Source organism: Dicentrarchus labrax, unplaced genomic scaffold (assembly GCF_905237075.1).
Source record: "Dicentrarchus labrax unplaced genomic scaffold, dlabrax2021, whole genome shotgun sequence".
NCBI classification, from domain to species: domain Eukaryota; kingdom Metazoa; phylum Chordata; class Actinopteri; family Moronidae; genus Dicentrarchus; species Dicentrarchus labrax.
Window position 1 is genome coordinate 36,325,025 of NW_026136719.1, and position 22,118 is coordinate 36,347,142.

Below are 22,118 nucleotides of genomic sequence, written 5' to 3' on the forward strand. Positions count from 1 at the left end.
TTCAGCTCCCGGTGGGCTGACTCCACCAACTATGTGCTTTAAACTGGTTTTTAACTGATTGTGGTTGCCGATGTTCCCTCTGTTAAATACAGTTTCAGTCCATTAAAGATGATGCTGACAGTGTGCGCCCTGCAGTTATCTCCTCTGAAGTGATACACTGATAAACTGTCCCGCCCGCTGTTTAAGTGCCAACACGAACCAATCGCTCTATCTGGCTGCCAATCAACAGATCAATATCTGATGGTTCTGAGCAGAAGAAGGCCTCAATAACAACCTCTAAAAAAAAAAAGTATTCAACAAAATAAAAATGAATTTTAAAAAGTAGTGCCAGTACCCTAATTCATCACAACCCTCCTTTTTAACGAGGACATTCTCAGTGCTGTTTTCTTAAAGTACTCAGGCGGATCATTATTGGATGTTGAAAGGCTGACACGGTGTGACCGTCTGCTCACAACCATTTAACAACCAAAAGATACCAAAGCTGATCGGCCCTGTTCAGATCTGCCAGATATGTGCCAAATATTCATTCGTGATTGGATCAGGACCAGAATGTCACCATCAGACCCTGGCTGCTGGGAGGTTCAGTAGGACAGATGAAATGGTATATAATATATATAATATAATATATACATATTACAGAAGCCCTAAAGGGCCATGCATTCATACATTTTATTTCCTCCGTTTTCCCGTCATAACGAGTTAATTTTCTCGAGATATCGAGATAACGACTGTGATATGATAACTGTGGTCAAATCAGCCGTTACTCTGATCTCTATGGTCAAATCATCCACACTTAAATTTACAGCGTATTCACTTCCGGTTTTCAAAATAAAGGTATTAAGAACAGTAAGCTATAATTCGAACCTACATTTAAAATAAAATATGTTACATTAAAGTGTTTCATGCGCCCCTGATGAATAAAAACATACTAAATATCAAGCATTTTACTGGACCAATGTGGAGAAATGCCAAAACAAAAGTTCCATATTTGTACCTCCAAGTGGCATACAGTAAAAGCAGGTACAAATATGGAATTTTATTGTTGAATTTCTCCAAATTGGTGCAGTAAAAATGCTTGATATTAAGTATACTTGTATTCTTATATGTGTAGACGTCAAATATACCGTCCACAGCCAGGAATTGTTTGAGGTTTGAATTATAGCTTACTGTTCTTAATACCTTTATTTTGAAAACCAGAAGTGAATACGCTGTAAATTTAAGAGCAGCTGATTTGACCATGGAGATCAGAGTAACGGCTGGCTTGACCACAGTTATCATATCACAGTCATTATCTCGAGATCTCGAGAAAATTAACTCGTTATGACGGGAAAACAGAGGAAATAAAATGTATGAATGCATGGCCCTTTAGGGCTTCCATATTATATTATTTATATATATATTACATTGGAATATCTTGTTGGAAAGAAATAATGGAAACTCAATCATCGTTTAATTATTTAAAGACAACAGGAATAATAAAGAGAATTTAGTTTGTTTTCATTTTATTATTATTTTTCCTTGCGAGCGACTCCGCCACACTCCAGCAGATGGCGGTACTACACCTACAAGCTGTTTTCCAACCGCCATTAAAAGGAGAAGAAGAAGAAGAAGAAGAAGAAGCAGAAGAAGAAGAAGCATTACTGCGCACGCGCTGAGCCTCGTTCGCCTGTCTCTGACGTCAGCGTCCACTGCTGGTACAAAAGCAGGAAGTGATCGATGTTTGTGTGTCGGGAGGAAGCTGATGTGTTTTTATGTTGAAGGATCGATCAGGAATATAATCGGGAATATAATCAGGAATATAATCGGGAATATAATCGGGAATATAATCACACCGACTGTGTCACGGTCCACCGGAAGCACCGCGGTAAGAGTCAACGCGGCAGTGACGTCGCATGCTAACGTTAGCATTAATGCTAGCGAGCTGCTTCTGGGCTGTAACTGTCCTAACAGACAGACAGTCAGACAGACAGTCAGACAGACAGACAGTCAGACAGACAGTCAGACAGACAGTCAGACAGACAGACAGTCAGTCAGACAGTCAGACAGACAGACAGTCAGACAGACAGACAGACAGACAGTCAGACAGACAGACAGTCAGACAGACAGTCAGACAGACAGACAGTCAGTCAGACAGACAGTCAGACAGACAGACAGACAGTCAGTCAGACAGACAGTCAGACAGTCAGTCAGACAGACAGTCAGACAGACAGACAGTCAGTCAGACAGACAGACAGTCAGTCAGACAGTCAGACAGACAGACAGACAGTCAGTCAGACAGACAGTCAGTCTACCGGCAGTCAGACAGACAGACAAACAGACAGACAGTCAGACAGACAGACAGTCAGTCAGACAGACAGTCAGACAGTCAGACAGACAGACAGACAGACAGTCAGTCAGACAGACAGTCAGTCAGACAGACAGTCAGACAGACAGTCAGACAGTCAGTCAGACAGACAGTCAGTCAGACAGACAGTCAGACAGACAGACAGTCAGTCAGACAGACAGTCAGACAGACAGTCAGACAGACAGACAGTCAGTCAGACAGACAGTCAGACAGACAGACAGACAGTCAGTCAGACAGACAGTCAGACAGTCAGTCAGACAGACAGTCAGTCAGACAGACAGTCAGACAGACAGTCAGACAGTCAGTCAGACAGTCAGACAGACAGACAGACAGTCAGTCAGACAGACAGTCAGTCTACCGGCAGTCAGACAGACAGACAAACAGACAGACAGTCAGACAGACAGACAGTCAGTCAGACAGACAGACAGACAGTCAGACAGACAGTCAGACAGACAGACAGACAGACAGTCAGACAGTCAGTCAGACAGACAGTCAGTCAGACAGTCAGTCAGACAGACAGTCAGTCAGACAGTCAGACAGACAGTCAGTCAGACAGACAGACAGACAGTCAGACAGTCAGAAAGACAGTCAGACAGACAGACAGACAGTCAGTCAGACAGACAGACAGACAGTCAGTCAGGCAGACAGACAGACAGACAGACAGACAGACAGTCAGACAGACAGACAGACAGACAGACAGACAGTCAGACAGACAGACAGACAGACAGTCAGACAGACAGTCCGGATGAACGAGCTCCAGTTAATGATCCAGTGTCTGTCTGTCTGTCTGTCTGTCTCCAACCGGTAGTTACTATGGTAACGGCCAAAAAACCCTCAATCAATTAACAGCGTTATAAGTCGGTGTTTAATTGGGCGGGAATCTGATTATCCAACCAGCTGTTATTATATTGATCAGTATACACTGTATCTTTATTGATTATTGATCAGTATACACTGTATCTTTATGGATGATATTGATCAGTACACACTGTATCTTTATTGATTATTGATCAGAATACACTGTATCTTTATTGATTATTGATCAGTATACACTGTATCTGTATAGATTATTGATCAGTATACACTGTATTTGTATGGATGATATTGATCAGTATACACTGTATCTTTATGGATGATATTGATCAGTATACACTGTATCTTTATGGATTATTGATCAGTATACACTGTATCTTTATGGATGATATTGATCAGTATACACTGTATCTTTATGGATGATATTGATCCTGTATTGACAGTCAGACTGTGGACATATGACGGCCTTTAGCTCGTGTTTCTAGAGTTACGTGTTGTTACGAACACGTTAGGAATTGTTAAAATGTGATATTTCTTAAAGGGAGTTTGGTGCAGGGAGCTTTTAGTTGGATTCAAACTGCTGATATGGATCATTGTTAACGTTTAGTCTCCACTACAGAAACACTAGCTAACTGCTGAAGGCTGATCAGGTTGATTAATGCTTTATTAATGGGAGTATTGATTACTGATCAGGCTGATCAGGTCTAATCCATCAGAATCGTTTGCCTCTGACCTTAACGATTCCTTTATCAGTGGCAGCATGTTTCTCTGTCAGTTGGCATTGTACGGTCTATCTGCGCTGATGAGAAGGAGTGATGGTGAAGAGGAAGCTTTCACTGTTTCACTGTTCAGATTTACAGTAAAACCAGTGAGGAACCAGTCTGTAGAATCTATAATGGTATTGGTATCAATACAATCACATTAATGTATTGTAATGACCGTCCTGTTCTCCCAGTATGATAACAGTGATCACTGGTCTGAGTGGTCTTGCTGCTCCCATCCCCCATTGCCGTTGTGGACATAAAGACCCCCGAAGGTTTACAGGTCTTTAATGTTGCTGTGAGATGAAGGTTGTGATTGTCCTGTAGAGTGGCAGTAAGTGGATGAAGAGGAGCAGCATGTTTGTGTCAGCTGCACTCATCATCATCATCATCATCATCATCACTTCCTGTAACAGTGACTCTCTTTATCTGTGACTTGAGAAAAGACAGGAGGATGTTGTACCGGCCTTGAAATCAATAATCAATAACTATTTCCTCCATTATTTTTGTATTATTTTATTGTCCCTAAAAGTATTAACTGAGATGTTCCTTTATTATCAGCATCGAGGACTGTCGGACAAATACAGTAAAATACAATAAGATAAAATCAATAAAGATAAACTGTAATAATATAAACAATATAATCAGTAAATAGAATAAACACTCCAAACTTAACATTCACAGTAGAATAAATATCAGTAATTTAACTTTCTTGTGTCACTTTACCTTCTAAAGCTGTTACACAATATCAGCTACTGTCAATATTGGCTCAGCTCAGTGCACACAGCCGGATCCTCACTGCTCCGAGCTCTCAGCATTCCCACAGCATTCCCACAGTGTTCCCACAGCATTCCCACAGCGTTCCCAAAGTGTTCCCAAAGTGTTCCCAAAGTGTTCCCACAGCGTTCCTACAGCTTTCCTACAGCTTTCCTACAGTGTTCCCACAGTGTTCCCACAGCATTCCCACAGCGTCCCCACAGCGTTCCCACAGTGTTCCTACAGTGTTCCTACAGCGTTCCCACAGCGTTCCTACAGCGTTCCTACAGCATCCCCAAAGTGTTCCCACAGCATTCCCACAGCGTTCCCACAGTGTTCCCACAGCATTCCCAAAGTGTTCCCACAGCGTTCCCACAGTGTTCCCACAGTGTTCCCACAGCGTTCCTAAAGTGTTCCCTCAGTGTTCCCTCAGTGTTCCCACAGCGTTCCTACAGTGTTCCCTCAGTGTTCCCTCAGTGTTCCCACAGTGTTCCCACAGTGTTCCCACAGTGTTCCCACAGCGTTCCTAAAGTGTCCCTCAGTGTTCCCACAGTGTTCCCACAGTGTTCCCACAGTGTTCCCACAGCGTTCCCACAGCGTTCCCTCAGTGTTCCCTCAGTGTTCCCTCAGTGTTCCCACAGTGTTCCCACAGTGTTCCCACAGCGTTCCTAAAGTGTTCCCTCAGTGTTCCCTCAGTGTTCCCACAGCGTTCCTACAGTGTTCCCTCAGTGTTCCCTCAGTGTTCCCACAGTGTTCCCACAGTGTTCCCACAGTGTTCCCACAGCGTTCCTAAAGTGTTCCCTCAGTGTTCCCACAGTGTTCCCACAGTGTTCCCACAGTGTTCCCACAGCGTTCCCACAGCGTTCCCTCAGTGTTCCCTCAGTGTTCCCTCAGTGTTCCCACAGTGTTCCCACAGTGTTCCCACAGCGTTCCTAAAGTGTTCCCTCAGTGTTCCCTCAGTGTTCCCTCAGTGTTCCCTCAGTGTTCCCACAGCGTTCCTACAGTGTTCCCAAAGTGTTCCCTCAGCGTTCCTACAGTGTTCCCACAGCATTCCCACAGCGTTAAAAATATTAAATAATCTTTCTGACTACAGCTCAGCCTTTCTGTCCCTCAGGTTCTAAACTACAGGTTAAAATGCTGAATTATTGATCATGTTATCGGTTATCGGCTGTAAATGATCCATATGGTGAACTCCCTATTTGCTCCTCGTGGTTCCTCTGTGTAAAGATCGCTCTGACTCTGAGCTGTGTTGCAGGTTGCTGTCGGAGCGCAGCGGGATGAGCGGGGCTGCTCTGGGTATCGAGATCGTGGTGGTGTTCTTCCTGGCGCTGTTCCTGCTGCACCAGTATGGAGACTTCAGGAAGCAGCAGCGCATGGTGCTTTTTGGCACGCTGCTGGCCTGGTACCTGTGCTTCCTCATCGTCTTCATTTTACCTCTGGACGTCAGCACGGTCAGTTCTAACGGAGACGTCACAAGTCCGATCCCAGAGACTGTGCAGACGCCTGAACTCTGTGTCTTTATTCTCTGCTTACAGACCATCTACAAGCAGTGTAAGATAGACCACGAGCACACCTCCGCTCCTACCGCCAGCCCCTCGTCCAATCACACGGCTGCAAACTCATCTGTCACTCCCACTAAAAGGTCAGTGTCTGTTCCTCCTGTTGGAGACGTTTAACGCTTTGTTAGATCTGCTATTGTTCCCTCAGCTGGTTCCATCCTGAGCTCTGAAGCATTTGGAAATAAAAGTTTTGCTAAATGAAATGATATTAATATTTTAACTGACAAGTATTTCTCTAACCGACTAACGAGGGTAGCTAACACACCTCCCTATGAGCACTTGGTCCTCACTGGGCATCCAAGGCGGTACGGTTAAGCTAACTAGCTGGCAGCGGTTACTTCACTGTCCACCAGGAAACTCTGTAAATCACAGAGAGGTGAGGCACTGCCCAAAGACACCAGAGAGAAAACCAGAAAATATTTTCTCCACTAAAGACTCACACACTATAAACGTCAGTGCAACAGACAGAAAGATAAAGTGTCAGCCGCTGTCTGTTCTTATTTCTCCCTCCTCTCCACAGCAGTGTACCAACGCCATGCTACAAGCCATGGAGCTACATCCCCGATGGCATCATGCCCGTGTTCTGGAGGGTGGTGTACTGGACGTCCCAGTGTCTCACTTGGTCCGTATGATAAACCATGAGCATCTGTGGTTTGCAGTATTTGTCTGGAACATACAATCACACTGACGTTGTTGAACGTGTGTTTCAGGTTGCTGCTGCCCTTCATGCAGTCGTACGCTCGCTCCGGAGGCTTCTCCATCACTGGGAAGATTAAAACGGCGCTGATAGAGAACGCCATTTATTACGGGACCTACCTGCTCATCTTCGGCTCTCTGCTCATATACGTGGCCGTTCATCCAGAGTGGCACCTCTCCTGGTGAGTGCACCGGATCCCAGTGCAGACACCCACTGGTGCCCTGAGGGTTTAGGAAACGACGGCCCCTCTGTGTGACAGCGCTTTGGTTTGTCCTGTTGTGTGATTCAGGTACGAGCTCCAGACCATCGGGATCACAGCAGCTAACACCTGGGGCCTGTTCCTGCTGGTGCTGCTGCTCGGTTACGGTCTGGTGGAAATCCCCCGCTCCTACTGGAACGCTTCTCGACACGGGCACTTACTCATCAAGACGTATTTCAAGGCGTCCAAGCTGATGACGGAGAAGGCGGATGCGGAGGAGAACCTGGAGGATGTGATGGAGGTGGGCGTCTCACTGTGGACGTTACTGTAATGTACGAAGGTTAGCTCGTTTACTTACTGTGACGTCTGGTTTGCTGCAGGAGGTGAGAAAAGTCAGTGAATCCATCAAGTATAACCATCCGCTGAGGAAGTACATCGATACAATTCTGAGAAAGGTAAGTGTACAGAACTTCAACAAACACAGTCACAGTTGTGATTCATAGATCAGATGTAGTGATTAACCTGTGCCCTCAGTGCCCGGTGGACTACCAGGAGAAGATGGGCAGGAACATGGACGACTATGAGGACTTTGATGACAAACAGAACACTTATCCCAGTGAGAAGAGCCTGGTGAAGCTTCATAAACAGGTGGGAGGTTCCTTCTTCACCTTGAAAGATAAGATGGTTCATAGCAGCTGGAGACTGAACTTCCTTCTCTGTGTTTAAAGAAGGACTTCTAAAGTGGAAGTTCTCCAGTAATGAATCCAAAGTTGGATCCAAAATTAACATAAGATTTGAGCTTTATATTTCAGGATTTCGGGTATGTGTCAGCATTATCCAGTTGTGGTTCGGGAGGCAGACACCCTCACCACATTCAAGAGTAGGCTTAAGACATTCCTCTTTGATAAAGCTTATAGTTAGGGCTGGATCAGGTGAGTCCTGAACCATCCCTTAGTTATGCTGCTATAGGCCTAGACTATCGGGGGATTTCCCATGGTGCACTGAGCTCCTCTCTTCCTCTCTCTTTCTGCACTCATTCATGTTCCATTAATGCATGTTACTAACTTCACTTCTTCCCCGGAGTTCTTGTGCTTTCTCGTCTCCTGGTGGAGCCTCCTGCCATGGTCCTGCTAGATTGCCATTGCCAATACTGTTGTTGCTGTGCACCTGCCTGTCTCTCTCTCTGTCTCTCTCTGTCTGTCTCTCTCTCTGTCTGTCTCTCTGTCTGTCTCTCTCTCTCTCTCTCTCCCACCCACCTAGAGCTGAAGGATCTGTCCTAGGTTTCTGCCTTTTAACAGGCAGTTTTTCCTTGTCGCTGTCTCCAAGTGCTTGCTCATGGTGGTACTGTTGGGTCTCTGTAATTAATGTTTTAAAGAGTTCGGTCTTTGAAAAGTGTCCTGAGATAACTTTTGTTATGAACTGGCGCTATACAAATAAAATTGAATTGAATTGAATTGAATCTCTAATAACAGACGTTGGGTAGAAAGAAAACAGTAGTAAGCTGCTTTGATTTAATGATACATACGGTGGGCGGTGAGGGTCATGCTAGTCTTCGCTGGTGATGATGGATTGATGACTGATGTATAACTGTCTGTGTGTGTGTGTGTGTGTGTGTGTGTGTGTGTGTGTGTGTGTGTGTGTGTGTGTGTGTGTGTGTGTGTGTGTGTTCCAGGTGATCTACGCGGTTCAGAGACACAACAGGACTCGGGTCCAGTGGCAGATCCTCCTGCAGCAGGCCATCCACCTGGAGGACGTAGCCAAGAATGAGACCAGTTCCACCCACCAGTTTGTCCACAGCTTCCCGTCCTCTGAGCCCGCCGGCTGGTTCAGCAGATACATATACACGCCGACTGTAGGTGGGTGTGAGTGCAGGGCCTCTATCATTAGTACCTCTCCTACATATACTGCGCACTGTACTGCTCAGTACTTCTACCTGTTACTGTAAACAACCAGCTGAAGAATATTTAAAGTGCACTTGTTCTCAGTGTCAGTGATGGGATGAAGCTCTGCCTTGGTACCTTTGAGCCTTGCACTCATCTCCTCTGTATGAATGTGTGTGTTTGTGCAGAGTGGTACTGGGAGTGTTTCCTGAAGCGCTGGTTTTACCGGCTGCTGTCTGTGGTTCTGACTCTGTTCAGCGTGGCCGTCGTCTGGTCTGAGTGCACCTTCTTCAGCACCCGGCCCGTCCTATCGCTGTTCGCCGTGTTCATCCAGCTGGCTGAGAGAGACTACAACTACCTGTACATCGAGGTGAGACACGCACACAGCACGCCTATCAGCTCATACACTGTGGACTGAACCACCTATCAGCTCGTACACTGCGGACTGAACCACCTATCACCTCGTACACTGTGGACTGAACCACCTATCAGCTCGTACACTGCGGACTGAACCACCTATCAGCTCGTACACTGCGGACTGAACCACCAATCAGCTCATACACTGTGGACTGAACCACCTATCAGCTCGTACACTGCGGACTGAACCACCTATCAGCTCGTACACTGTGGACTGAACATCCTATCAGCAGATACACTGCGGACTGAACCACCTATCACAGACAGACTGTGGCAGAGTGTAGTTTATCAAGTCAGTCATCATTAGTCAGTGTCAAGTCAAATCTCATTAATATTGCCCAAAATTCCAGCTTTACTAGTTGTCCGTGCAACATACAGCATCCTCTGACCATAGCCCCTTGATCTGGGTAAGGACAAACTCTCCAGTGAGTGTCCCATAAACACTGACCCCCTATCTGTAATGAATCTGAGACACTTCATCATGAACCTGCTTCATTAAAGAAGCAACAATAAAACTGGAGTTAAATGTGTCCATACTAACCCTGATAGTGGATCCAGGAGGACTTTACACAGCTTCACAACTTCTCCGAGTGAAAGGCCACACACAGAGAGAGAGAGAGAGAGAGAGAGAGAGAGAGAGAGAGAGAGAGAGAGAGAGAGAGAGAGAGAAATACAGATCACATCAGCAGAAACTCTCTCAGGCGACCAAGAACCTTTTTGATAAATTCAGGAACAAACAGAAGAACCACAGAGTAAATGTAGTTGCAGTCGACACAGTACAGAAACAATACTGTGTAATGGCTGAACGGTGGTGTTAACATAGCTGCTAGAGAGTTAAAGAGCAGACTGTAACACTGAGGAGGCTCTGTTGTCAGAAATATAATATTTGTAGGTATGTTTTCATTAGTGTTAAATCAGCTGGAAACAGGAAACAGGAAGAGATTAGGTACAAACACTGATTAAGAAAAGAACTTTCTTTCTTTGACCTCTTTATGTGACTGGTTTGTGATGACACTTCTGTCCACCAGATGGCGTGCTTCATCACAATCTTCTTCCTGTGTACCTGCGTTTACTCCACGGTGTTCCGCATCCGGGTTTTCAACTACTACTACCTGGCCTCCCATCACCAGACTGATGCTTACAGCCTCCAGTTCAGCGGCATGTGAGTCTCTCTGCCATCATGCTCTTTTATTTTACTTTATTTTGTCTGAATTCAGGAACATGATTGAGGAGCAGACTTCCTCATCAAACATCTGTACAAAACCTGCTTTTTCCATATCAAGAACATTTCAAAACTTCCTCAGTTTCTCTGACGCAGAAAAACTCGTCCACGCCTCAATCTCCTCCAGGCTTGATTACTGTAACAGCCTGGTATACCCAATAAACACCTTCAGAAACTTCAATTCATTCAGAACTGTGCTGCCCGAACTCTGATGAAAACCCGCAAATACGACCACATCACCCCCATTCTTCAGAACCTCCACTGGCTCCCCATAACCTCAACAATCCAATACAAGATCGCCCTCATCACCTACCTTTGCATCTACAGCAACGCCCCCAATACCTCAAAGACCTCCTTACCCCTCACTCATCCACCCGTAACCTCCGGTCCCAAAGCACAAACCTCCTCCATCAGCCCCGCTCAAGACTCTGCACCATGGGAGACCGAGCCTTCTGCTCCGCTGTCCCTCACATCTGGAACTCCCTCCCTGAACATCTGCGAAAACCCCAGTCTGTGGACACTTTTAAAAAAGGGCTTAAAACTTTCTTGTTCAGGCAGGCGTTCTTAAGTTGTCCTTAGATTTTTTTGTTTTTTCTTAATGTATTTTATCACTTGTATTCTTATTGGTTTCTGATTTTAATGTGTTATTGCCCTTAGTGTTTCTTGTTATTGTGTTTGTTGGTTTCTGTAGCACTTTGAGATTCTTTTATGAAAAGTGCTTTACTAATAAAATGTATTATTATTATTATTATTCCAGTAAAGTCTGAATATGTGATGAAGGATGTGTTACTCTTCACTCTGCAGGTTGTTCTGTCGTTTAACGCCTCCTCTGTGTCTGAACTTCCTGGGCTTGATCCACATGGACTCTGCCATCTCCCACCAGCAGAAGGAACAGACCGCTTACACCTCGGTAAATCCCCCTCAGTACCATCTGGGATTCGCTCTGTATGAATATCTCAGTACATATGAGCCACTAAGACACACAGACAAACACCACAGCCCGTCTAATACATACAGGCTCTCTACATCCATATCACCTCTTCTAAAATCAATAATCAATAACAGAATCTGTGCTCACCCATCACTTTGTTGAGCCCCGTCCTAAAGCCTCCAGTTAGTCGGAGCCAGCAGAGGTCACGTAAAGCGAGTTGCTCTGCTCTCATTGGCTGCTCGCCTGCTCACACAGGATCTGGTATTCCAGATAAACTGTAAAATATGTTTGTGAACAGATTTGAGGAGAGAAATAGTCAACAACAGAATCTGGATCCATATCTGATCAGCACTGTTTGACAGTTTGATCTGAGTTTGGTTGAGCTGCACGGACTCACTGAGAATGAGCTGTCAATCACAAGGTAGCCCCGCCCTAAAGCATACCCTGCTTTATGGTCTGTTTTACTCTAAATGGGACCATCAGTTACTAAATGAACATCATGCTGTATGGAAGAAGACTGAAACTAGAGACTGAGACCAGAAACTCATCAGGAAACTGTTTACTGAGCTCATTCTCCATTAGAGTGAATGGGATCTGTGTCCACTCTGTATACTGTCAGTGTGTAAATACCAGTGTTAATTTTGACAGCAAATTCTGATTTAGTCTTAGTCTTTTGAATAACACACCATTTAGTTTTAGTCATATTTTAGTCATCTGAAATCTTTTAGTCTTAGTCTAGTTTTAGTCGACTAAATATTAGCAGATTTTAGTCGACTAAATCACGGTGGTTTATCTGATAAAATAACCTTAGCGTGTATGCTAACCTTTGCATGTATTTCTGGATGAGTCGTCTGTAAATGTCACTTGAAGTTGGTGGTGTTTTTCCCAGCGATTTTTGCTCCACACGGTTTACAGATGGTCTTGTTGTCCTTGTTGTCATATGGGAAGTGTGACCAGATGTCAATTCTTCGTTTTCGTCCTAGACCTAGCGCTGACATTTCTGTTGTTCATGAGCCATTGCCCTCGGACCGGGTGCACTGCAAAACGTTAGGTGTTGCTAACGAGCAAAATCAACTGAAATCAGCCAAAGCTGTGTAACTAAGACTGTGCAACTAAACACAATTAAATATAATGTAAACAACCAAACTGTTGTGAAAACGTCCTCGAAACTGAGCGAAGTTCTGCAGACTCGTTTAGCTGTTGCGTCTGGATTTGCCGCGGCTTTTTAAATTGGCTCTGCTGCTTCTGCATAGATCAACCTACCCTCAAAGATTCGCTCTGATTGGATTTCTTCCCAACTTGTCCCACAAAAAGAGTATTTCTGATTGGATCTCTTCTCCATTCGTCCCTCCCTAACATTTTCGTCTCATTTTTATTCGTTGACATAAGTGTCAGTTATATTTCGTCACAGTCTTCGTTATCATATCTGACTTTTTATTTAGTAATTATTTAGTTTTCGTCCGTGAAAAAGGTTTGTTGGCGAATATTTTTTGTCATAGTCTTCGTCAACGAAATTAACACTGGTAAATACAATATTAAAGTTTTGTTAAAACATGTTTTATTACTTTCTAAAGTCTAAAAGCTGACCGCAGCTTTTGTTTTTCAGATCATGGGATCGATGCGTGTTCTCTCTTTCATTGCTAATGGCTTCTACATCTACTACCCCATACTGATCGTGATCCTCTGTATCGCCACCTACTTCAGGTGAGACTACTCTGCTGTCTGGAACATTGAGGGCTGTGTTTTAATGGCAGATCACCAGCCATCAGCACGAGCAAACCGTTGGGTTTGACTGTGCAATGTACTGAGGAGTCACTGTCACACACACATTCATACACTGATGGTAGAGGCTTCTTTGCAAGGTGCTAACTGTCATTTTACTTGTAGATCATCTAACTTCACTCAGAGTGGACAGAAACAGAATAAAACTCATTAAAAGCATCTCTGTTAGTGTTTCCAACAATCACCAACTCTGGTTTGGTGGAAATAAATCCTTAATTCACCGACGTAGATGATAAAAACAGCAGTTTCAGTCGGAGCAGACCGGCTATTAAAATGTTAAAAACTAAATGAATTAGACACTTTGAATCAGTATCAATGTATAATATGATTGATTCCTTCAGTAAATGTCGTCTGACTGCTTTATACGCTCATTGAACTGTGGTTGTAATCAACTCTTCTGTCAGTCTGGGGACTCGCTGCCTGAACCTTCTGGGCTTCCAGCAGTTCGTGGGCGACAGTGAAATGACCTCTGACCTGATCGACGAGGGCAAGGAGCTGATCCGACGGGGTAACGGCACGTTCACTTACAGTAATATAAAACAGCTCAGCAGCATGCTAATGTGCATTCATTAATGTTCTTACAGAGAAAAGGAAGCGGCAGAGGATCGAAGATGGCGAGAACAGACGGAGAGTGAGTATCACAACCTCAGTCAGAGAGACATTTATGTGAATAGAATGAAATATAAGGACAGATTTTATCTACCAAAGCTTCCTGAAAATGTTTGAGATATTTTGCTCAACAAGACAAATGAATCAGAATGAAAGCCCCTCAAAGGAAGTGACTGAAAACAGAAGTAGCTATAATGCAGTTTATGGTTATTCCCCATCAACGTCTCACAAACCCATAAAAGGTATTGTTTAATTATGAAGAATATATTTAATGGCTGTTAACAGAAACCCTCGTCTCGTCAGTGAACAGATTTACTTCTCTTAATGAGACCTGAATCATCACTCGAGCAGCCCATGGGTTTTTAGGAGCCACGTAGTTAAAGTTGCTGTGTACGAGTTTCAGACTCGAGCAGCATCATCTCAGACCACAACAACTGAACTGAGACCACCAGACTCCACTGAAAACCTCCTCCTCTTAACCATTGTAACTGTCCTCAGAGTGAGTCTGTCCACTGTTGGCAGCAGCAAGCACCAACTCTGGTTTGGTGGAAATAAATCCTGAATTCACCAACGCAGATGCCACCATAACCCCACCTTTACATACCGACCCGCTGGTAGAGGAGAGGTGTGTTTGAGTCTGTGTCAAACCAATGTGTGTGTGTGTGTGTATATGTGTGTTGCAGGAGTGGAAGGAGCGTTATGGAAACCAGAGAGAAGACTACACGGCCAGGAACAGGAGCAGTCATGAAATGAAGGAGACCAGTTACTCAGACACTGTGCCCCCCAGCAACACCAGACGTAAGTCCAGCAGCACAAACTGCTGTAGCAGAGAAATATCTCTCTGCTGTTCATTACAAATAAAGTTGTTGTTTGTCGGGCAGAAGCTAAATATTCCCGCGCCGGGAGTCGGGCTGAGAGGGACTGCATCGAGCTGCTGCAGGACGCCGAACCTTTAGACTTCAATGCCGATTCCCTGACAGACGACCCTCTGGACGCAGAGTCTGGCAGGTAAAGACGACCTCTGTCCCTCCTGCACCACCACCGCTGTTGTCCGTGTATGTGTGTGTGCGTCCTTCACATTACAGATCTGACACACTTTAAAGAACAATAAGTGTAAATATATCACTCCAGTGGATCCACAGTGATATCCATAACGACGGGGGTGATCCATATTGTTGGGGTCACTTTCAGATCCATTTGATGAGCAATGTTCTGCTATACAACTTATTAAATGCTTATGTAACGTATATAATATAATATATAATATCAGAGTAAAAACATTTTACCAGAGGCAGATAAAGTTTTTATCTTTTGTATCAAGTGCTTTTATTTCTTTTTTATTTCCATTTTTTTGTGTTCTCTTTGTTCATTTGGGAGAGGCTAGCAACCACTGACCCTAACGCTAACAAGTAATGTTAAAGGGAGACTATGTGAGTGAAGCGTAACCACGGTAACTGAAGTGCACAGGTGCTGTATTATGACTAGTTGGAGACCGTCAGTCCAAACACAAGCAGACAACCTAGGAGGAATATTTGACTTCCTGCAGCAGTGTGTCGCTGAGAGTTGAGACCTTCAGTTGTGTATTTTGTATTTCAGACACGCAGGAGGACGCTATCTGTCCATGTCGTCATCTCGGAGCCGAATATTTGACGACGTCTGAGGAGGAGAGAACGTCAGCTGAACGTCACAGTCTACAGGAAGTAAATGTACCACATGACCTCCTCCACCTCACAGCTCACAGGCTGTCCCCCCCTCCCCCATGATGCATGGTCATTAAATAACAACCCGGTCAGTGACGTCCTGTTACCTGGAATATCTTCAGGAACACTTTGCATCAGGTCTCGTGTCCGGCTGCGAATGGAGGCTCTTTAGAAGGAATCTGTATTAAAGTTCTATAAACTGTCGGTGTGAATGCAGACTGACAGATATTGATCCAGACCCCCCCCCCGTCTGCCTGAGCTGCATGTGCAGGGGTGTGAGCATGCTCATGAATGTGAGTCTGCAGCTGCATGTCAACACGCCGCGTCAGTGAACGGTTCAATGAAGGTCCATGACTTTATTTATATTGTTTATTCTATGTTTATCTGTTATTTATTTATATGTCGTCATAGAAACAGACTGATAAACATCGTCAGCAGGGCTGCAACTAACCACTATTCTCATTATCCATTATTCTCTCCATCACTTCTCATTTAATCGATTAGTTGTTTGGTCCATAACATGTCCTCAAAGGTACTCAGTGTACTGTCATAGAGGAATAAAGCAACCAGAATCTTCACATCTGAGGAGCTGAAATCAAAAACAACAAAAATGACTCAAAGCGATTAATCAATCTTTAAAATAGTTGGTGATTAATTTAATAGTTGACAACTAATCGATTAATTAACTAATCGTTGCAGCTCTACTGATGAGTTTGATGTGCTGCTGGTTTAATCCGTCACTTCATCTGAAGGTCTAATAATAATGAATTGTAATCATGTAAGAAGGTGTGAATGTATGAAAGCAGCTCTCACATGGAGGCAAATAAAAGCTGAAAACCTTAAAAATATAAAAAATCACTGAATTCACAGCTGCAGTAACTTTTATAACAATAACCTGATCTTGTCTGTCTCGTGCTGTCAGGACACAGTTTCACTTACCTTACCTTACACTTAGTTACCTACTGCAGCACTGAAGTATTTTATTTTGAAAACCATCTGTCTGAATTTTGGTTTGAACTTTTAACTTGACTTTACAGTCAAGTTGAACTTGTTCATCTAAGTGCTACAATTTCTAACATTTTGTTATTTCTGAGTTCACAAATTCAAAATGTAAAAAAGTTTTATTTATTTGACTGTTTTTATTCTTTAAAGTTGCTGTTAGTGATGTTTTTAACTTTTGTTAAATAGCATTCAGATGTTCTGACAGTCGGCACTGAGTCGGCACTGTGGCTCTCTCAGTCCCTCCCCTCTGCACTAACCTGAGCATACATTTCACATTCATCCAATCAGGAGAGAGAGCTCCACAGAGAGGCGGTCCTCAGGCAGCAGTCGGTTCACACTGTAGAGTTCATGTACAGCACCTTTCAGTTACACACTGTTCTCACTCCCAGTACAACCAGTCTGACCAGCAGCTCCAAAAACCAGTGCTCAGCAAAAAACAGACTTCAATTAATGTTCAGAATTTGAGGAACTCAATTAAAGCAAGTTTTAAAACCTAGTTTTTGAGAATCCACCCACAGACTGTAAATTCAGTCAGTGAAACACTTAAACCCTTTAATTCAGTGGTTTCCAGTTCCATAGGAAGTATTAGACTATAATAATAATAATAATAATATTAATAATAGCTGTTATTTGCCTCCATCAGTTTTACTTCCTTTGTGTTTAAATGCTGTGAGACGTGATTATTGTGGTCCTGAACCATTTTGTTTTCTCCATGTTGTTAAAATGGTTCCAGATGTGCCATTTCCCCCCCAAACTGCCATAAATAGATTTCTGTCACCCTGAAGTGAAGATGGCAGACGTTTCCTTTATCCCTCTGTACATACACACTTACAGAAATAAGACAAAGACAAGTGACCTGAGTGTTTTTGTGTGTTTTTGCTCATTTGTACATCTTCCTCCTCTTCCGCTGCGGTAGAGGGCGCTGCGGTAATGAGCGCTGCGGTAGAGGACGCTGCGGTAGATGACGCTGCGGTAGAGGGCCCTGCGGTAGAGAGCGCTGCGGTAGAGAGCCCTGCGGTAGAGGGCGCTGCGGTAGAGGGCGCTGCGGTAGAGAGCCCTGCGGTAGAGGGCGCTGCGGTAGATGGCGCTGCTGTAGAGAGCCCTGCGGTAGAGGGCGCTGCGGTAGAGGGTGCTGCGGTAGAGAGCCCTGCGGTAGAGTGCGCTGCGGTAGAGGGCGCTGCGGTAGAGAGCCCTGCGGTAGAGGGCGCTGCGGTAGATGGTGCTGCGGTAGAGAGCCCTGCGGTAGAGAGCCCTGCGGTAGAGAGCCCTGCGGTAGAGGGCGCTGCGGTAGATGGCGCTGCGGTAGAGAGCCCTGCGGTAGACTCAGCCGGTGAGCCTGCGGTAGAGAGCCCTGCGGTAGAGAGCCCTGCGGTAGGGGCGCTGCGGTAGAGGGCGCTGCGGTAGATGGCGCTGCGGTAGAGAGCCCTGCGGTAGAGGGCGCTGCGGTGAGCTGTAGGATGTTTGATTTGTAGTAAATGTGTTAAAACAAGTAAAAACACAGGTCTGGTCATTTTAAACATGGTTAGCATGTAGCGTTAGCTTGATGAAGACACCCTGCTGGCAGGTTTAGCTGAGCTTCTTAAGATCAACTGACCTGAGAACAGTGACTGTGTGCTCATCATGTATGTGTATATATATATGTATGATATCTTTTGTATTATATGGGCTAATTAACGACTCACACTGTATCTTCTCTTTCAGTCGGATCTGACTCTGGTGATAAAGTATTTAATTTTATCTTCTGAATATCTGAATATTTATTGTCCGTCATGATCTCAGCACATTTCCCTCTATGATTAGTTGATCTGTGTTATTTACAGTAGTGCATTATTAAGAGAAAAGATGGTGTATGTGTTACTCTGCTGCCAGTGTTGTGTCAATAAAACTGATATGAACAGTATGGTCCTGTTTATTATCAGAAATACACTGAAATCAAATTAATTCTATGTTTAATTCAGGTTTATTATGGCGTCACTTTTCTGCCATATATGGTGATAATATACTCAACAATTTATTAAGATCTATAATTTTAGCACACCATTTTATTGCCTGCATGCCTTATTTATATCTAATGATTAGTATTATTTTATTTGCCAACTCCTGTATAAAGTTTATTATTATACTTTATCCTTACATCTTGTTACCTCGATATCTTTATTACCCCTCAGGGCAGTTTTCTGTACACTCAGCAGTAATTACATAACCATCAGACAACCACAGTCGGTTGTCCCTCATTAGCCCGGTCTCCTCTCTGCTCCAACCCGGCATGCTGTTCTACTACTTTCCCAAGTCTAGTTTTGCCTGTGCGAGTCTGCTGAAGACATCCTCCTGCCAGCCAGCTCCCTGCTTCCCCTGCCCGCTTTAGTTCCGGTTTTGTTTTTGGATTTCTATTAAAATATCTTCAGTTCCCACTCACCAGAGAGTGTGTCTTTGCTTTGGGGTCCAAGTCTCAAGTGAACTTAACACATTCATCACAAACTAACATGAACACTAAGACTACAGACAGCTTTATTCATTCAATACGTCCTCTCCTTTCACTTCCTGTATGACAGCTGACGCTTTATTGTAAAGCTGTGTGCAGCTATGTTCTATATGGAGTTGATTCAATCAATAATGTATAATCAATAAACAGTGTATTAACTCTAGAGCTGTGTTCTATATGGAGCTGATCAGTAATCAATAATCAGAAGCTGTCACACATTGACTGTTTACCATCCACTGTTTAGATCTTGGTGCTTTTAAACTCTAGATTTGAGTATTGGAGAAGATTGGAACTCTAAGAAGAATGACTCTTGGTGAATAAGATGTGAAGAAGACAAACAGAACCATTTTACTTGTTGGTGAAACAGGAACAGGAAAATCTATTCTGATCAACTCTCTGGTCAACTACACCATGGGAGTGGAGTGGGAGGACGATGTTTGGTTTCAGATCAGAAGGAGCGATGGAGGATAAACTGAATTTCCAAGGACAAAGAATGTGTATCTACCCTGATATGATTTTGATGCTACTGTTACACACTACTACAAGTTCAACTAATGTACTCTTACAAACAAAATGATTTGTTATAACACTTATTTATCTAAGACCAACTTGTAACTTCTTCTCTTCACTGGTCTTCACACAGCAGTGATGACCAGATGTCTGGAATCACATCTGTAAAAAAACAAAACATATTCAGTGTACCAAATGCATCGGCCTGTAAAACTATTTGATTAGAGATAAGTTTGATAAGGTTGTTCTTATTGTACATTCAGATGGAAGATCTATTAATGGTTGTCGTCGTTTACCTTGGTTTTCCAGCCGGTTCTCGGCAGGATCTCCGGACTGGACCTGCTTGCTGCTGCCCAGATTGGAGAAGTTGTTTATGGTCTTCTGTCTTGTGTTACTAAAGTGAGACGATAACTGTGTTAATTAAATGTTGGTTAATGCTTATTACTGTTATTTTTGTATTTAATTTAACTTTGAAATAACATTAAACATGAAAACTTTAGCAAATGATGAAAAATATGAAAGAAAAATAAACGAATAATGAACAAAATAGTTTAACTCATTCAAATCTGTTCTGGTTTGGTTATTTCCTGTTTTATGTTGAAAGACTTTATTTGTTGCCTTTGTCATTTTCCCGCCTGTTTTCTGTGTCACCTCATTATCCTTCTGTCTCTTGTGCATTTAGTCTGTGACTCCGGTCGAATTGTAAAATAAGCATCATAAACTGATCATTCTGAAGTTTCATCATCTGTAACCAAAGAACGATTCAAATATTTACGGGATATTCTAAAGGCTGCAGTACAACAAAGCCCAAAATGAGGAATAACTAATGCTAACGCTACATTGCGCTATGACACGATCATTTTAACGTAATAATGTTTAAACAAGTTTCACAGTGTTTCACACAGGACCACAACTTCCTAACAAGTACATTTTACAACAGCAGTGTCACGTTCACAGTCAGCCATCATGACACGTTAGCATAATGAAAAGCACCCTGCGTGTTCCTTTCCTCAAGCCTACTAGCCATTTCCTCAGTATTTTCCCAGAGTTGGTGAACTTTGCTCTTTTTATGGACTTTGGATTTTGCCTGTTTCCATGGATTCATTTGCTTTTGCTGAACTTATTCTCTGACCTTTCATTTTGCCTCCTTGTCTTCATTTGGGTTCAATTACCTTTTGGTTCAAACAGCTTCAACAAAGTGGGAAAAAGTCATGTAGGTGCTCCACAAGTGAGCAAAGTTCATGCCTTTCTTGTCAGTCTCTTCCTTTATCCTACATCCATGTTCTTCCATAATAGTGCAGTTATCCATCTGGCTTGTAAAAACCCAAGAAATGAGTAGTGACTGCTGCTGAGTTACATTAGCAGTGTATTCCCAGTAGACAGAGTTTGGCTCATAAAGGAATTATACATTCACCTTCACAATATCAGAACCTGATTGGTTCATACTGATCATACTGATGTGTTATTCCAGTGGATAAATTCCAGTAAGAAACATGAATAATACACCGGTATAGTGAGATCTTCCATTTCAAACTGGAATGTGACTGGCTGGCATACAATCGTGATAATTCAAGTTCAACGATGTTGTAACATCCAAATCAGATTTAAGACGTCAGCAAATAGATAATCAGGTTCTGATATTATGAAGGTTAATGTTCAAATGCTGCTGTCATTTCCTCATAATTACTCTTTATACTCCTAATAAACCCTCTGACCTGCAGTTTTAGAATATGAACAACAACAGCAGCTACCTGTGTGACCAATGTGTGCAGGAGGGTCTACATACATGGCAGGTGTTCAGGTGAATATTGAAATGAGCAATAATTAAAATCTTAAAAACAAAGTCTGTGAATGAGGAGCAGGTGGTCTGTAGAGTACCAAAAGGTGTAATGATCTGAGTAAATTATAGCTGATGGAGATGGTTTTAATACATGATAAATTTTAGTTTATTTAACAAAATACAGGTTTCGAGGCGAAATTGAAAATAGAAGCTTAAAAAAGAAGTTAAGAAGCAACATGAGCATTGCTACAGTCAGCATTTATTGGTCAGAAAACATTTCAGCCATGTTTCAACATTCACACTATGCTGAAGAATCAAATCATTTATCAGTCCCACTGAAACTTCATTAATGAGGTCTATATATATATATATATATATATATATATATATATATATATATACAGTCTATATGATCAGTCAGGTCCAGGTTTATCAGAGGAAGGGCTTCATGCACAGGTACGTCTTCCATTCTTGTGAACGTAACATCTCTGGAACGTTTTGAGGGAATTTCTTTAAATTTAACCATAAACCCAGCATGCTCTCTGATCACCTGTGAGTAGTGTTAGTGTAGAGTTTTTACTTGGTTTCTGCTGCAACATTTAAATACTTACTGAGAATCAATAAAGATGTATCTTATCAAAGTGAACTCTGCCTTCACCACTTGTTATCAGCAG

General features: G+C 43.2%; 1 protein-coding gene and 1 long non-coding RNA gene across 3 annotated transcripts; one reads left to right on the forward strand and one right to left on the reverse strand.

The window, feature by feature from the left end:
• The first annotated feature begins 1,664 nt into the window (after positions 1-1,664).
• Positions 1,665-17,070, forward strand: lmbrd2b (LMBR1 domain containing 2b). Of its 2 annotated transcripts, none has more exons than XM_051378560.1 (18): positions 1,665-1,864; positions 5,930-6,125; positions 6,210-6,316; positions 6,754-6,855; positions 6,944-7,111; positions 7,220-7,430; positions 7,510-7,584; positions 7,664-7,777; positions 8,802-8,985; positions 9,198-9,379; positions 10,455-10,588; positions 11,453-11,558; positions 13,186-13,283; positions 13,766-13,869; positions 13,946-13,992; positions 14,654-14,768; positions 14,852-14,978; positions 15,567-17,070. In XM_051378560.1, the coding sequence occupies exons 2-18, from the start codon at positions 5,952-5,954 to the stop codon at positions 15,628-15,630; spliced, it is 2,112 nt and encodes a 703-aa protein (XP_051234520.1). In that variant the 5' UTR covers positions 1,665-1,864; positions 5,930-5,951; the 3' UTR covers positions 15,631-17,070. The 2 variants fall into 2 exon arrangements, with proteins under 2 accessions (XP_051234520.1, XP_051234521.1); XM_051378561.1 differs by having other exon boundaries at positions 6,757-6,855.
• Positions 17,071-17,839: 769 nt separating this feature from the next.
• LOC127351279 (uncharacterized) lies at positions 17,840-20,053 on the reverse strand. The gene is made up of 3 exons (XR_007880837.1): positions 19,961-20,053; positions 19,764-19,826; positions 17,840-17,984 (listed from the first exon to the last, which is right to left on the reverse strand). It is a non-coding gene; the product is annotated as an uncharacterized LOC127351279 (long non-coding RNA).
• Between the last annotated feature and the right edge of the window lie 2,065 nt (positions 20,054-22,118).